This window comes from Sebastes umbrosus, chromosome 22, assembly GCF_015220745.1.
Source record: "Sebastes umbrosus isolate fSebUmb1 chromosome 22, fSebUmb1.pri, whole genome shotgun sequence".
NCBI lineage: Eukaryota > Metazoa > Chordata > Actinopteri > Perciformes > Sebastidae > Sebastes > Sebastes umbrosus.
In genome coordinates, this window is record NC_051290.1 from 3,360,999 (window position 1) to 3,378,846 (window position 17,848).

General features: G+C 39.5%; 1 protein-coding gene across 1 annotated transcript in view; it reads right to left on the reverse strand.

Moving 5' to 3' along the window:
• The window catches only part of stk26 (serine/threonine protein kinase 26), a 28,863-nt gene extending 11,560 nt beyond the window's left edge, over window positions 1–17,303 (reverse strand). The window contains exons 1-3 of the mRNA XM_037758099.1: window positions 16,962–17,303; window positions 310–378; window positions 1–135 (exon numbers count right to left, since the gene is read on the reverse strand). The exon at window positions 1–135 is cut by the window's left edge and continues 27 nt beyond it. Of these exons, the coding sequence (XP_037614027.1) occupies window positions 1–135; window positions 310–378; window positions 16,962–16,982 (225 nt within the window). The 5' untranslated portion in view covers window positions 16,983–17,303. The remainder of the gene's footprint in view (window positions 136–309; window positions 379–16,961) is intronic.
• Window positions 17,304–17,848: the final 545 nt, after the last annotated feature.

Genomic DNA, 17,848 nt, shown 5'->3' on the forward strand with positions numbered 1-17,848 from the left:
GATGTACGGACTGTCGCACTGACTGAGAACCGTGATCTCCTGCTGGATGTCCTCGATCTCGTCCTCCGCCTCCTCCAGGTCAATCGTCTTAATGGCAACGACGCTCTGAGTACGATTATCGATGCCTTTAAACACCTGCAGGACAAAGAGGAGGAGGAGGAGGAGGAGGGGGAGGAGGGGGAGGAGGAGGACGAGGATATAATTAAAGAGAAAGATTTAAGAAGAGTATAAAAAGAGATTTCAGTAAATAAAGTAATAATATGACTAACGATCAACCAGGTGACATAATGATTAATAAATGACACTAACCTCTCCAAAAGATCCTTTTCCAATACGATCCAGTTTAGTGAACAACTCCTCCGGATCGATCTGAGAACTCTGAGAGGAGGAAGAAGAGAGGAGACGAGGAGAGAAGAGGAGAGGAGAGGAGAGGAGAAGAGGAAAGGAAACAAGGAGAGAAGAAGAGAGGAGACGAGGGGAGAAGAAGAGAGAAGGGACAAGACAAGGAGAGAAGAAGAGGAGACAAAGAGAGAAGAGAGGAAGCAAGGACAGAAGATGGGAGATGAGGAGAAGACAGGGAAAGTAAACAAGGAGAGAAGAAGATAGGAGACGATGAGAGAAGAGGGAAGGAAACAAGTGGAGAAGAAAAAGAGACAAAGAGAGAAAAATAGGAAAGGAAACAAGGAGAGAAGATATGAGATGAAAGGAAACAAGGAAAGAAGAGAGGAGACGAGGACAGAAAAAGAGAGGAAACGAGAGAAGAAAAAGAGGAGACAAGGAGAGAATACAGGAGATGAAGAGAGAAGAAAAGGAAAGTAAACAAGGAGAGGAGAAGAAGAGAGGAAATGAGGGGAGAGGAGTGACAAAAGAAAACAGATTAATATTTTATATTCACTCTATAATATATATATTTTTTTAATATAAAACTTTATTAAACTTCAGACGTAAACATCCAGCATGTAGAGAGAACAACATTATGGAGAATAATAGTCCACAAAAGCATCATAAAAGTTGTGTTTCCGTCACTTTCACAGCAACTTTGACTCCTTATTTCCTCACACACACACTTTGCAACACAGCAGCCATGTTGTCACCACACACGCACACACACACACACACACACACACACACACACACACACACACACACACACACACACACACGCACGCACGCACGCACGCACACACACACACACACACCAAACAGCCCATAAAAACACAGAAGGAAGCCGGCGTGACAGTTAAAGATAACAGGAACTGAACACACACACCAGACTTATCTCTGAGGGCTCATTCATTTCCTAAACGCTTCTCTCTCTCTTTCTCTCTCTGTCTCTCTCTGTCTGTGTCACTGCTGTGCGGTCGTAAAACTCAAAAAGAGACGCAAGTTCACAGGAATAAACGTCATTTAATGTGACGCTTCCGGCATTTAAATGAAAGTTACTGTGAGGAACTTTGAACTGCTTACGAAGCTGAAGTTTCTACTGATGCTTCTATATGATAAGGCTGTTTCTATAACGGTTATTAACGACCGTCGTCGGGTCGGATTCCCCGTGAAATCAGACGAAACGGTTCAACATTCACAGCCGACTGCGTGTTTACATTCTCACAGGCAAAGTTTGGCAGCTAAAAGGAAGCAGGAGGAGATTTCTCTCTTTAGAGAGTTTTATTTTTAACCCTCTGAGACCCAGAATAGAGACGTTTTAGTCTTTTTTTAGGGGGGTCCAGGGAGTGTTCAGGTGGAGATAGCAGGTCAGCAGTAGACGTCACATAGAAGTGGTGTACATCATCTGAAAGCTGAGAACCTGAAGATTAATTTGAGATGATGAATTAGATAATGAATTATTTTAAATTAATTGTAAATGCTCTATTATGTCTCATAAGTTGTTGCAGCAATTTGTGGGTTAACCATTTGTTGCACAGATTTTGGTGCTAAATTTAACAAATTTTTTACCACTCAAGAATTGATAAAAATGATCAATAATCCCTCCAGAATACCACATTAAGACACCAAGACCTTGAGGAACACCATAGAAAAAGCCATGCTGTGATTTGGTATCAAAAACTTTTGAGGTTTCTGCAGGAATTGCTTTTTGTCGTTGATTGGATGGCGAGCTCTTCTGTTGTGTAAACCGCTCAGAAACCCCCTTATTGTCACTCTAACTAGGAAAGCCATCCATCCTCTGAATGCTCTAGGTCTCTAGTTTGATCCATCCATCCTCTGAATGCTCTAGGTCTCTAGTTTGATCCATCCATCCTCTGAATGCTCTAGGTCTCTAGTTTGTGGCTGTAAAGTTTCATGAGGCTGTGATTATCCTAGAGGTCACCACAGGTCATTTTATACAGTGAGGTCAAGTTTAAAAAAAATGGTCTCACTACAATTAAATGTGTCCTATGGGGACTAACATCATCACACATGAATACAGTTGGGCTCATTGGATCCACAAGAGTCTCAGCTTTACAGTGATACACAATCTATGTAATTCTAAGACTGTTTAGGGAGGTATTTAGGGACAGTTTTTCCTCTTCCTGTATTGTCATTTTCAGGAAATATCGCAGTATAAAACCTGTGTAAACACAAACGTCGGAAGAGAGCGAGTGCTACTACGTCTCTAGTCTGATGTGGAGCTCACAGCTGATGGTACGTGGTTTGTTTACATGACGTAGAACAGAAGTTCACATTTAACGGTGTGGTGACAGAGAGGGTCCGATGTTATTTGGCTACAAGTAAATAAAAATACCACAAATCTTCTTGTCTTGACAATACGACACAACAAGGTCGATATTATTCATCATTACAATAAATTATTAGTTCTACGTTATTAAAAAAAAGATATACAGTAGATGCATTTACTACAGCCCAGGTACTACTGTAATACTACTGTAATACTACTGTAATACTACTACAGCCCCGCTCAGCAGGTCACCAATAGGTACTACGTAGGCCGCAAGGCCATGTTCCACAGCTACTACAACCCAGGTACTACAGTAGTACTACTGTAATAATACTACAGCCCCGCTCAGCAGGTCACCTACAAGTACTACGTAGGCCACAAAGCCATGTTCGACAGTGACTACAACCCAGGTACCACTGTAGTACTACTGTAGTACCCCTGAACCAACACAAACTGCGCCTGTGTCTAGTTTATAGCTGCAGTAGATCAGCTCTACTCCCCGTCAGTATGAACTGTTGAGAGAGTTTCAAGTGTTGCCATTTTCATCATCATCATCATCATCATCATCATCACGGCCTCAACTGGCACTTGTTATGCAAGTCAGAGCAACACACACATACACACACACACACACACACGCACACACACACACACACACACACACACACACAGACGATGACACACACTCACATTTTCTTCATAAACTCCCAGGATTTGTTTGGATGAACGTTTTAATAAACCCACCCACAGCAGCGTATGATATTCCTGTGATGCTGGTTGAGTTTCCTCTCTCTGAACTAAAAAAAGAAACACACACAGTGCCCACAACGTCGCCACACCCTGTCAGCAAATACAGTGGTTTCTGTCTAATGATACTTCTAGCTTCGCTCCGGAGAGACGAAGAAGCAGAGATGAGAGACGGTGAATACAGAGAGGAGAATAAAATACCAGACAATAACTCACAACACAATGATATAAAAGCTTCCTCATGACAACGCCGGGATCAACAAACACAATACACTAAAAACAATATAGAGAAGAACTCTAGAATGAAGTTTAAAAGTTACTAAATGTGTATGTTTATTGATAAAATAATACAATACAAGCTCATTAGGCCTTGGGAATATTTCCAATATTTTCTGACACTTTAAAGTAAACAGTTAATTAACTAATTAATTAGAATCGTTTATTTCTTCTTCATGTGTTTGTCATCCAGGAGAAATGTGACCGCAAGCTAGACGGTTCAACTCCAGCCAATAAGGAAGTCAGTAATGGGCGGTTAGATATTAATTATGAGGTAATGATATGATAACCAACACTGGGATTTCCCAGAGGAATCTGGCCTCTCTCTCCTTCTAACACCATTTATATAAAACACAGAAAAAATAAATCATTTCTGGGTTGTCAGCTCAGAAATTAGATTTTGTTCCCAGTTATTTTTTCTCCCATAAGAATATCTCTTTCAAGTTTCAGTATAAAATACAAAAAAACAACACTTCGCCAACTCAGTACTTTACCAAACATGTTTTTCTAAGACGAAGACACACATATCTTGATGTCAGAGGTCAAGGGCCCCCTTTGGAAATGACCATGCCAGTTTTTCCTCGCCAAACTTGAGCGCAAGTTTGGAGTGTTATTTAATCTCCTTTAATGGATTCTTCAGGTTTTCTAGTTTCATATGATACCAGTATCTTCACTCTAGCTTTAAAACTGAGCCCACTACAACCTTAAAAAACGCAGGTTGTGTTAATGCGTTAAAGAATTTTGTGGCGTTAAAACGAATTTGCGTTAACGTGTTATTATCACGTTAACTTTGACGGCTCTACATTTATACGCTCTGCTGAAGGCATGGCAGCTGCCAGCATAACTATATAACACACCTGCGTGTCTTTACTGTTTCTTTTCTCCTTTCTTAATTTTCCTTAATTAACTTATCATTATTATTTCTATTTACATCTTTATCTATGTGAATCTGTGAACATATCCATATCAATGTATTTATATTAGGGCTGTCAAAGTTAACGTGGTAACGCAAATAGTTTTATCTAACTACATTTTAGGTTGTAGCAGCTCAGTTTTAAAGCTAGAGTGAAGATACTGGTATCATATGAAACTAAAAAAACCTGATGAATCCATCGGTACAGACCATGTCATACTAGCTTGTCCTGAAGGAGGTTAAATAAAGGTGTCAAAGGTGTCCCTTGACCTGTAGGGGTGTAACATAAAGTAGGGGGCTCATCCGTGACTAAAATCACATGCAGTTTAGGGGCAAGTCATAGTCAAGTCAGCACACTGACACACTGACAGCTGTTGTTGCCTGTTGGGCTGCAGTTTGCTATGTTATGATTTGAACATAATGTTTTATGCTAAATGCAGTACCTGTGAGGGTTTCTGGAGAATATCTGTCATTGTTTTGTGTTGTTAATTGATTTACAATAATAAATATATACATACATTTGCATAAAGCAGCATATTTGTCCACTCCCATGTTGATAAGAGTATTAAATACTTGAATAATCTCCCTTTAAGGTACATTTTGAATAGATAAAAATGTGTGATTAATCATGTTTAACTATGTTAATCGTTTGATAGCCCTAAATTATAAACTGTTGGTGTATTTATGCATGAATGTCAGGCTGCACACAAATGTATTAATGGTCCAGTAATAGGAAGTACAGCATATATAATGGTTGCATGATATATTTCCAACATAGATTCCCAGATTACATTCTGAGAAGTGCTTTTATATTTATGCAATATTGGTTTATTTATTTGATGTGACTGACTCTGCAAGAATCGAAATGAAACGGGGACTTTCTGAAGCAAAACACTTCCAGTATCCAGCCTGACTTTACTTCCAGCAAAGAAACATTTGACTTGTGAAAGTATTTAGAGTATAAATACTAAAAGCCTCAAACATAAAATAACAGCTTGCACTTGCGGGAGGGATTATACAAACCCCAGAGGTTACACTTTGACCTTTTCCGTCTCAGCGTGGTGAAAAAAACAACAGAGAAGGAAGTTAAACATTCAACGCTCGCTCAATCATTACACACCAGCTTAGTTACTGTAGATAAATCCTGTATTTCTACACTTAGGGAGCAGAAACCTGTAAACAATCTACCATCTTTCACAGTCAATGTTTCACTGCAGGTCACGTAATGTGTAAAACGACTGTTAGACACGCAGTCTGGGAATTTTAATTTGAGCTTATCAGTGACGGGGCATTCAAGGAGAATTACACAAAAAGCAAACAAACCTACTTTCCCGATTTTTAAAAAGGTGTTTCATGTTAATGTTTAACCAAAAGCCACAATGTCAAGAGAGTGTTTTCAGATTGTGTTGCTCAGTCCGATAAATCCTTAAACTGTAAATCTCCCGGAAAATGATTAAATATCAACCGATGATTCGACGAGAAGGAGAGAGGTTGTTGTTCTGATGTGTCTTCTCTGTGCATCCATTAACCTGAACAAACTGTTGGATAACTAACCAGTCAGCGTGCTACAAGAGCAAACAAACGCCTTTCTGTCAAGCAAAGAAAACATCCAAATAATGCTATACATACAAGTAGATTTTCCTTCCAACGCCGTCAAGCAACTGCAGAACCATTCAAATGATATTCATGAAAGTAGCGCTGCAGCTAAACTTACATTCCCATGCAACTAAATTGCATTTTAAATTATGCTATTTACGCAGTTTTAAACTATTTGAAACACGTGGTTGTAAATTGAAGCAAAACAAAACAAAAAACGCACCAAAACTTCTCGGTTAAATTTATTAAAAAACATCATAGGTTGGATTAAAATCACTACGTCTGTTACGTTATCAAGCTACGGACATAAATTAAAATAAGTCAACGTTGACTTTTGGTTTCAAATGGGACACAAACAGCTGTCTCCTGGGTGAAAGTCCAATGTTTGTTTGACCCATTCACCACCCAGACCTCCTCCTTATGTGGACTTCCACGGACTATTATTAGAAACGTATTTGTGATACATCAAAAACAAACATAATCCAAACGCAATTCACTGCCGTATCGGAATGTAATTTTTAGGAGACAGGGCTGCTAGCATGGCTGTTAACTCTTATTTGTACTTTTACTTTTAGAGTTTTCAGATTTGAAACCTGCAACAAGCATTCATTTATTCCACATATAAACATTTAGGTTACGAGTTCAGCATCTCAATCTCAATCTCAAAGCATCCCATTACGCTTAAAATATCCTGCTTCAATCCCTATTTGTTGCCGTTCAGCCTTTCAAAAACAACATTTTCACTACGGTCAAAGACTTATTTTGCGAGACCCGCACCTGTATTAACGGGGGCGGCCTAGCAGCAATCTAACAACACCATAAATTACATTTATTTAACCACAATAACAAAATATCTATTTAGGCTCTAAAACTATTATAGTAATTAAGTCGTTACGAAAAAAAGAAATCATATTAAGTATCTGCATTCACTTGGATTTTAAATTCTTTTATAGGGTGACGACGTTGAGGGGGGGGCTCAAGGAAAATTGGTTGGGAACCACTGCATTACAGCACATTTCATATCCAATTAGACTGAATTTAAAGGTGCTAAATGCAAGATTTGGAGCATTTCTACTGCCTCCACATGGCCACGACTGAGCCAGAGGCTTACAAGGTCGTGTCTAGAAGGTAACCCCCAAGGTACGAAACTTTCGAGAGAAGGTTAAGGTTAGGATAGGTCGTCGTGCAGCGAGTCTTGCAAGCGTTTTTGCACCTTGGGGGTTACCTTCTAACAGTGAAAACAACGGCAACACTGCTGACAGAGCTAACAGTGTTGACCTGAGGGGGGAACCGGAAGGTGGGTGCTACGCTTCTGCAACTGTCAGTCGGTACGGTGTTATCAGCTGTAACCGCTGTATGAGAACAGTGCGAGCGGCGGCCGAGAGCTAGCCAGCCGGCCCGGCAATGTCAACAAAGCACAGAGAAGCTCTGATTAGAGCACACACAGAGGGAGAGAGACTTCGTTCTCTGCTCTGGTAGACATTAAACCTCTATATCTTTACATAGACAATAGTTGTTTGCTGCTAAATGAATGTTCTGGATTTCATTTAGAAGATTTAAATAACAGAGGAGATATGGGACAAGGTGTACAAGGTTAACTGGTGATAAGAGAAACACCGGCGATAGCTTCAGGTTAAAGCTACAAAGATAGAAAGAGAGAGGCAGCGTCGAGTTTTAGAGGTCAGTGAAGTGAACATGCAAACATTCAGCTGCATTCAGGAAAAACTTGGACACGGCTGTGGAAACTGTGTGTGTGCGAGTAAGTTAAGTGAGAGAGAGAGAGAGAGAGAGAGAGAGAGAGAGAGAGAGAGAGAGAGAGAGAGAGAGAGAGAGAGAGAGAGAGAGAGAGAGAGAGAGAGATCCATGTTTTTACTAACAAGTGGTGTCCAAATATCCAAACAGAAAAAGCTCAGTGTGTGTGTATTAGAAGGTCAAAGGTCACAGCTGCTGGAGGAGGAAGTACAAACACAGCATTCTCAAAAATGACCTTAGCGGAGCCGCATCATGTGAAAATCTCACCACTCTTTAACATTTCCTGTTTCAAGTCAACTCGAAAAAAACATGACATGATCTGTTGAGTCATGCAGCATTTTCCAAAACACACTAATGCTTTTTTTTTTTTTTTTTAAACGTGATGTACAACAAGTCTGGTGGATGTTTGTTACCCGCTTTCAGATTACAGGTTAAAACGTCAAAACCATTTGTTGTGTTTATTGTAACAAAAGAAGCCAAAGTTCTTAAATGTTACAGGAATAATTTGCTCATTTGCTTCCTTTACAAGAGTTAGATGATATCACTTTCGTGTCTGTAGGCACAAATATGAAGCTACAGCCAGCAGCCCGTTAGCTTAGCTTAGCATAATGACTGGAAACAGAGGGAAACAGCTAGCCTGGCTCTGTTCAAAGGTAGCAAAATCTGTGTTCCTGCATCTCTAAAGCTCACCAATAAACACGCTGTATGTTGTTTGTTTTACTAGGGGGTCATGTGCCGGACAACTTGACGTGCTTGCACTTTGTTTTTTGTTAGGGATGCACCGATGCCCGGTACCAGTATCGGGTATCGGGTCCGATACTGTGCTCATGTACTCGTACTCGCAAAACGGCTCCGATACAACGCCACCGATACCACTTTACAGCAGCGTGACGTTAACCTCTCGCCACCATCTTTCGGGTCCTCACGCTCCGACTCCCAGACGGTGCAGGCGAGACGGGCCAGTGGTGGGCAGACCCCGCTGGGCCGGGATCCCACCTCAGCCGGCGCACGACCTGGGTTTTGCTTGCACCCTCTGACTCGCGGGTGCTTTAGACTCCTTGGTCCGTGTTTCAAGACGGGTCGGGTGGGTTGCCGACATCACCACAGACCTCTGGCGCCTTTTACGTGGGCCGCGGCACGACGCGGTTGGGGCGCACTGAGGACAGTCCGCCCCGGTCGACAGTCGTACCGGGAGCAGGGAGCCCCTTCACGGTGCGGCGAGATCCGGGCGGGGAACGCTGTAAAGCTGCAGCCGCGAGCCACCTTCGACCCGAGCCTTTCCAAGCAGACTTAGAGCCGGTCGCGGCGCACCGCCTCGCTCACATCCTCCAGCTGGCTAGTAACGGGGGTCTTTTGGCACAGAAAAGTACTCCTATCGGTACTCGGAATCGGCGAGTACCCAAATGTAAGTACTTGCACTCGGTCTGAAAAAAGTGGTATCGGTGCATCCCTAGTTTTTGTACAGATGAAATTATTTAAAAGTTGTCTAATCACAAGCAGCCGTACAAGAACTTAGCAAACTTAGTTGTCACAATTAATCGACTAATTGTCTCAGATGCAACTTTAACCAAAACTAAATTAATACTTTATAAATGTCTTAAATCATTTAACTGACAATTTTCTTTGGTTATTTGGAAATTCCTCTGAAATCAAACATGTTGATGATCATGAGTGAAACTTAAATGACTCAATCTGTTGCCCAATCTGACTCCACAGATGTGTAATAACGAGACGTGTTAATAAACCTCTGTCCGATACAGGAGGCTGTTTGTGAGGTCAGGTGACTGCTGTTTAACAGGTCTGGTGTAGGAAAATGTGAATGTAAACAAATATAAGATCACAGGAGGAGAGTAAAAATGTTCAGACCACAGAAAAACTGACTCACCAACTAAAAATCAAAACTTACAAGCAGCTGGCTGCTGATTATTTCTCACCCCAGAAACACACACAACACAAGCGTCTTTCAGGTTTCAGTCGAGGCGGTGGAGCCTGTGATTATGTCATGACGGGGACGCTCCAGTTCTCAAAAAGGTGCAGCCGTAAAAAAAAAAAAAAAAAACATTACAAAGAGCAGAAGAAGAAGAAGACACTCCCTGGTGTTTGATCAGGGCCATCTCCGTCGACAGACACACCTGCAGATGGCTTCCCCGCAATGTCTGGAAACAACCCACTCGCACTTTACCTGCAGGCTGATTTACAACAGGAAGTCTCCAACGCCCAAAACGAAAGAATGAATCCCCTGCAGGAGTTGCAGTTTTGCAGGGAAACAGGAAGTTCTGTTTTTCTTCATTAAGAAGATCTCTTTTTAGGCCTACAGTGAGGCTGCAGCCGCACTAATACGTTATGAACTTTCGCTAGGTTTATGCCTAGCGTCCAAACTAATCCAACAGGCAACAACAGCTGTCAGTGTGTCAGTGTGCTGACTTGACTATGACTTGCCCCAAACTGCATGTGATTATCATAAAGTGGGCATGTCTGTAAAGGGGAGACTCGTGGGTACCCATAGAACCCATTTACATTCACATATCTGGAGGTCAGAGGTCAAGGGACCCCTTTGAAAAATGACAAAAAATGTGCATAAGTTTGGAGCGTTATTTAACCTCCTTCCTGACAAGCTAGTATGACATGGTTGGTACCAACCTTTACCTTTGTTTTGTATAAAATAAATAAAATACACAGATTTGTTCCAACACTGACAAAAATCATCGGTTATCTCTTCTCTTTCTTTGCAAAGAGCAGTGTAGAAAACATTCAGGTAGCAGCTTCACAGCCTTTGTCGGTTAAAATGACAAACGTTGTTGGCAGCAGATCAGATCAGCTGTCGCTAATTAACGTTACTCCCGTGAGTAACATTAATGACGGGCCAAAATTAAACCGGTCTGCTCTCTACGAAACTATCTGTACTCAGACCAAAGATTGTTTGTGAGGAAGAGGCATCACTCTGTAACATTGCTGCACAACCACGAGTGTTTCTGTAGTTCCCACAACTCCAACAGAGTGAGACGTCTTCTCTGAACTTATCATCTTAATAGTTTAAGGTGGAGCCATCAAAAAACCAAATATGACTTGAAAGATCTCTGGCATCTTTTTTTTTCCCGTCAGAGAGGAAATAGCAAACCTGAAATAGCATTCATACCATCACAGGACACTAAATTTCTCCACTGACACCCAATACTGAACATAAAACTAACAATTAGATGATAAGCATCAATAAAAACTTCCCGTAATTCCGCGTCCCTGACCACGTGGAGTCAGTCTTTATAAGTGTTTCCCGTAATGACCAGGACATCGTCAAACAATTAAGCAATAAAAGTCGAATTAAAACGACGTCAGATCAGCTGTAGACACAGACTCATGAACAATTTCTTAGTGTCACAACAATAATCAGCAAAGCTCAGTCACATTATGAAGATATAATGGTTTATATTTACTTGCTTTGAAGGAACAACAGAGCAACCTTTTTTTGCATTTTGTGGTGTTGTCATAAAATGGGGAGGCATAAAATTGTAAAAACTAAAAAAAAAGTGTGTCTAGTCTGCTGTGACTCTTTATATGAAGTTGAGGGTTTGACTGGACAGAATTCAGAGAGAGAAACAGACTACATAAAATGACACAGATGACTACGGCTGCAAGTAACAGTTATTTTTAAGGTTGATTCATCTGTTGCATTGTCTAGAAAATAGCCTGCAGCCACGTGACGCTGAAATGACACAGTGGGGCTTTGAATTAAATGCTAACGTCTCGGGATGTCACGGGAATTCGTCAATTCTTGGTACCAAGTCGATGCCAAAATTCTGAAAAACATGACAGCTTGTTTTTCTGCAGTTCTGCGAGTTCCGTAGGTACCAGATATTAGGGCTCGAGACTAACGGTGTCCCGTCGTCCTGGATACGATAGAACATTTCCCTTATAATCCTACATTGTGAACAACAAATCTATGTTGAAATCGACATGAGGAGAGCTAGTTAACGTTAGTGGTTAGCAGCCGGTGGGCAGCACAGTCCTGCATGGCTAAATAACGGAGCTAACAGTTAACATACGGCGGTTCCATTACATTGTTACAGGTTACTTTATGATGCACTCAAGCTCTATTCAGTAAAAATGAGTATTGGGCGAAAGGTAAGTTATAACTTTATCATGATGTGTTTAAATGTAGTCTTTTCAAATGTAGTTTTTGGTGAAAAACTCGAGGCGGATAATCAGGGATAAATGATAAATTCGCAAAAAAAACAGTATGCAAATGATAATAAAGGAGTGTATGTTGAAGTACATGGGATTTATTGTTTTGTTTTTGTTTTTTACCATAGTCAAAATGGGTTTCAATAATTGTGAAATTTCACTAGTATTGGTATCGACTACTACATTTCTGGTATCGTGACATAACATGCTTACAATGGCAATGCTAGCATGCCAAAGTTTAGCAGGTGAAGCAAAGTGAAGAAGATCACGAAAGTTATTACAATTCGTCTTGAAAGGAACATGAATGTCTGAACCCAATTTCATGACAATCCATCCAATCGTTGTCAAGACATTTCACTCAAAACCACAAATGTCAACCTGAAGGTCAGGGGCTCACCAACATTTCTACCAAATTTCATAGCAATCCATTTAACAGATGTTGAGAAACAGTCCTAAACCAAAAGATATTGATTTTATGATGACATAACAACAGAGAAAACCATCAAATCCTCATATTTGAGAAGCTTGGAAATGTGAAACAAAGAAAAAAACAGTAGAACCTGATGACAAGTACTTGGTTTTTTTTTGGCCAATGTAGATATTTGAGTTCTGCACACTCTTTGAAGCAAGAATCTCTCAGATTTGGTTATCAAACACGGAGTTTCTCCTGGGAAAATTGTTTTACAGAGGTCCACAACTTAACAGAGGGCTTTCTTTACATCCCAACATTGCGACACAAACAGCCAGACTCTAAGGAATCTCGTCTTGTGATCAATGTAGATACTATAAGACAGCCTAAACAACTGCAATATTCATTCAATATTTAACTGTTTTGCTCTGAGGGTTCATAAAAGTGTAATAATTTCTGCTGACGCTGGCAGAGGTGGTCTGTATTGGAGACTAGGCGGGCCGCCTCCGCTTAAATTCACTGTGGGAAACCCAGAAAGAGTCGGTTCAAAGACAGACAAATGCCCGAGGCAGCAAATGTTACAGTGTTGAACAATAAAAGTATTATTCTTTAACAGACTGTAAAAGCATTGTAAATAACAGACTCATGATGACGGCATGGTTTTCACATTACATTTACATCAGGCTCATTTCTTCTTTTGAAAACGATGTAAAAAACAGTAAACCGCATCTGTGATGAGCCAATAACCCACAAAACCGTCAGCAGTCTGATACTGGTCCGGCTTTATAAAACAATTTCTGAAGTGTTGAGATTTCACAACAGCACAGTATCATCCATTGATAAGAAAAATAAAAAAACTGAGGCGTCTTTGTGTTTCAGAGGTCCAAAGTACATGTGTAACTGTGATGTCCACACAGGGGCGTATGAATCTCTCTCTGACCTCGACTTCCTTTATGAAACCGAGTTAAGCTAAATGCCCGAAACAATACAACTACTAGACACAGATATAATACAACTTGCTCATTTAAACCTGCAATAACAAATGTTTTGGACACTTGGGGGCAGTGGAAACAAGCTGTGGATACAACAACTGACATATCATCACCTTTTAAGTTGTGCAAATTCGAATCTATGGTCCCGACCACGGCTCTGAAATATCAGTAAGTTAGAATCTACAGCCCCGACCACGGCTCTGAAATATCAGTAAGTTAGAATCTATGGCCCTGACCATGGCTCTGAAATATCAGTAAGTTAGAATCTATGGCCCCGACCATGGCTCTGAAATATCATCAAGTTAGAATCTATGGCCCCGACCACGGCTCTGAAATATCAGTGAGTTAGAATCTATGTCCCCGACCACGGCTCTGAAATATCAGTAAATTAGAATCTATGGCCCCGACCACGGCTCTGAAATATCAGTAAATTAGAATCTATGGTCCCAACAATTGCTCTGAAATATCAGTAAGTTAGAATCTATGGCCCCGACCATGGCTCTGAAATATCAGTAAGTTAGAATCTATGGCCCCGACCACGGCTCTGAAACATCAGTGAGTTAGAATCTATGTCCCCGACCATGGCTCTGAAATATCAGTACGTTAGAATCTATGTCCCCGACCATGGCTCTGAAATATCAGTAAATTAGAATCTATGACCCGACCATGGCTGACCAGTAGTGGTGAATGAAACGAATGATCTGTCACACCTTTAAAAAAATCAACAAATCATCTACTGTTTATAACTGAACTAATTGCCAAAATGAACCTTCAACCGTCGCCGTCACTTAAACGAGTTGTATCAGCGTTACACAACACATCCCACAATGCATCATCAGTCATCTTGGCAGGTACAACCGCCTCGGCGCTGCAGCAGCTGCTGCCAGGTGTCAGGTGTGTGTTGATTTAACCAGCCTTTAGACACCATTTCCGCCCCGCCCACCACCTGGGACGAACAGAGCAGGCAGAGCGAGTGCGCTGACAGCACAGGCAGCCAGTCCCACAGGTAGACACACCTGAGAGAGCCGGCCTAACAGGAGGCCGAACATGGAGGGTTATAACTCACACTACATGCCTTGTTAAGGTGGCAGAAAACACAGTCTACCTACTGATATACCGTCAACAAGTGTAATCCTCGAATACATGTTATTGCTTATCATAGAAATCCAATGTTAAAGCAGGTATTTGGTGCAAAATAGTCTTAAGAAAGCTATGTTAAGTCACAATATAGGTCACTAACGGGCACAGACACACCTAGTACCTCCTGAGGGCAGTCCAATTATAACTCATATAAAAGCAGTTAACGATACGGAGCGATAAATACGGCTAAAATAAGCTCTCAGATACAATGAGTCACTGTGATACTATGACGGGAATATTACAGTAATGCAATCACACACACACACACACACAAGTCCTTTTACAATATAAGTCCTTCTGTAAGGATATTTGTAAGAGATATAAACACCATATGGTCACAATAAACTTGGTTTGGAGTCACATTACAAGTCACTTAATGACAATTTTAGGGACATCTTAAGAGATATAATCATCACAATGTCACTATAAACTCAGTATAGAGTACAAAAGTCACATTATAAGTCTTCGTAAGAATATTGTGGGGACGTTTTAAGAGATTTAAACACCATATGATCACTATAAGCTTGACTTAAGAGCACCAAAGTCGTATTAAGTCACTATAAGAATATTATAGGGACATCTTAAGAGATATAAACATCACAATAATGTCACTATTAACTTAGTTTGGAATAGTAAGTCACATTATATATCACTATATGAATATTATAGTGTCATTTCAAGAGATTTAAACACCATACGATCACTATTAACTCAGTTTGGAGCACTAACGTCACATTATAACTATAGGAATATTACAGAGATATCTTGAGAGATATTAACATCATAATGTCACTATAAACTCAGGTTAAGAGTAGCAAAGTCGCATTATAGGTCATTATAGTGACAGAGTAGCAAAGTCACATTATAAGTCATTATAGTGACATAGAGTAGCAAAGTCACATTTTAAGTCATTATAGGGACATAGATGTCACATTACAAATCATTATAGGGACATAGAAGTAACATTATAAGTCATTATAGTGACATAGAGTAGCAAAGTCGCATTATAAGTCATTATAGTGACATAGAGTAGCAAACTTGCGTTATAAATCAATATAGGGACATATTAAGGGATTTAAACACCATACAATCACTATAAACTCAGGATAGAGGAGCAAAGTCACATTATAAGTCAGTAAAGGGACATAGAATGCACATTATAAGTCATTATAGGGACATAAAGTAGCAAAGTCACATTCTAAGTCATTATAGGGACATAGAGTAGCAAAGTCACATCCTAAGTCATAGTGACAAAAAGTAGCAAAGTCAGATTCTAAGTCATTATAGTGACAAAAAGTAGCAAAGTCACATCCTAAGTCATTATAGTGACATAAAGTAGCAAAGTCAGATTATAAATCATTATAGTGACATAAAGTAGCAAAGTCACATCCTAAATCATTATAGTGACATAAAGTAGCAAAGTCAGATTATAAGTCATTATAGTGACATAAAGTAGCAAAGTCACATTCTAAGTCATTATAGTGACATAAAGTAGCAAAGTCACATTCTACGTCATTATAGTGACAAAAAGTAGCAAAGTCACATCCTAAATCATTATAGTGACATAAAGTAGCAAAGTCAGATTATAAGTCATTATAGTGACATAAAGTAGCAAAGTCACATTCTAAGTCATTATAGTGACATAAAGTAGCAAAGTCACATTCTACGTCATTATAGTGACAAAAAGTAGCAAAGTCACATTCTAAGTCATTATAGTGACAAAAAGTAGCAAAGTCACATTCTGAGTCATTATAGGGACATATTATGGGATTTAAACACCATACAATCACTATAAACTGAGTTTGAAGTACCAAAGTCTCTACAGAAGTCACTATGAAAACATTATAAAGATCTTTTTTAGAGATTTAAACACCATAATGTCACTATATACTCAGTTTAGAGCACTAAAGTCACATTAAAAGTAACTTTAAAGGAGTAGTACAGGGACATCTTAAAAGATATTACACCACAAGTTCACTCCAAAGTCAACATGGAGTATAGCACAGAAAAAAGTCACTTTATATATATATAGTGTCTTGTTATATAAATATATATATAATGAGCTAAAACAATGTTATGGTGACTTTTCTTTAAACCTGAGTGTGGAGACCGAGGACGGTTGAATTAAGAGTATTTCTGGTTATATATATAATAATAAACAGTTGAGAATCTGAGGGAAATGGCCTGTAGTTGCACAATGCCTCCTCCACTTTGGATAAACTGGTTTAGTTTGCTGGTAACGACGACAGAAAGAGACCCAACAACCACCTTTCAGCAGCTTACCTGCATACCAGGAACTTCCATGGTTACTTCTTAGTATGAACGCCCTTTTCCTCCTCCAGGTTTCTCTGTTTTCTTCTTCTTCTTTCAGTCTTGCTTTCTTTTTTATCTCCTCTTCGAGCTCCCAACACAATAATAATAAATAAAAAACCAACCAGGTTGAACTTTGGATGTAGAAGTGAAGAAATGTATCCGATAGAGAGGAAGTGGTTGTGTTGTTTGCAGCAGTAGAAAAAAAGAAATGAAGAAAACTACAAAACACAGTCACACGTCCTGAGAGAGTCTGCAGCAACAAAAAGTGTTGAGCAAACGAGGAGGATGACGAGGAGGTGACTGCCTACTGGAGGGAGGAGCGACAGAGAGAGGACATGTCAGCTTTATACAGCAGGAAGGATGCTGCCTCCATCTGGCTCTATACTGAAACTGCTTATATCTACATACATACATTTACATTTACATTGCCAAAGCAAGTAGGGAATGAAAACAAAAAAATGCATGTACAATAATACAGTAATAATGTGTGACATTGCAACATTGTAATAAAATACATAAATACAAATGAAGAAATTGTGATTTTGTTCTTACATATATCTCTCTTATTTATATTATATTATATTATATTATACTTTTATTTTTATATATTTTGGTAATATATCATTATTATTATTGTTATTATTGTTGTTGTTGTTTAATAATATAATAATAATTATTATTTTATAAATAATAATAAAAATATACAAAATAGAAAATTATTGCAATTAAAAAATATATATATTCATGTATGTATGTGTTCTGCATTTGTATTGGCATGGGAAACATACGTTTAAATTGCCAAAGCAAGTATGAAATAAAAACGGGAAATGTCTATATATGAATAACAATGATATAAT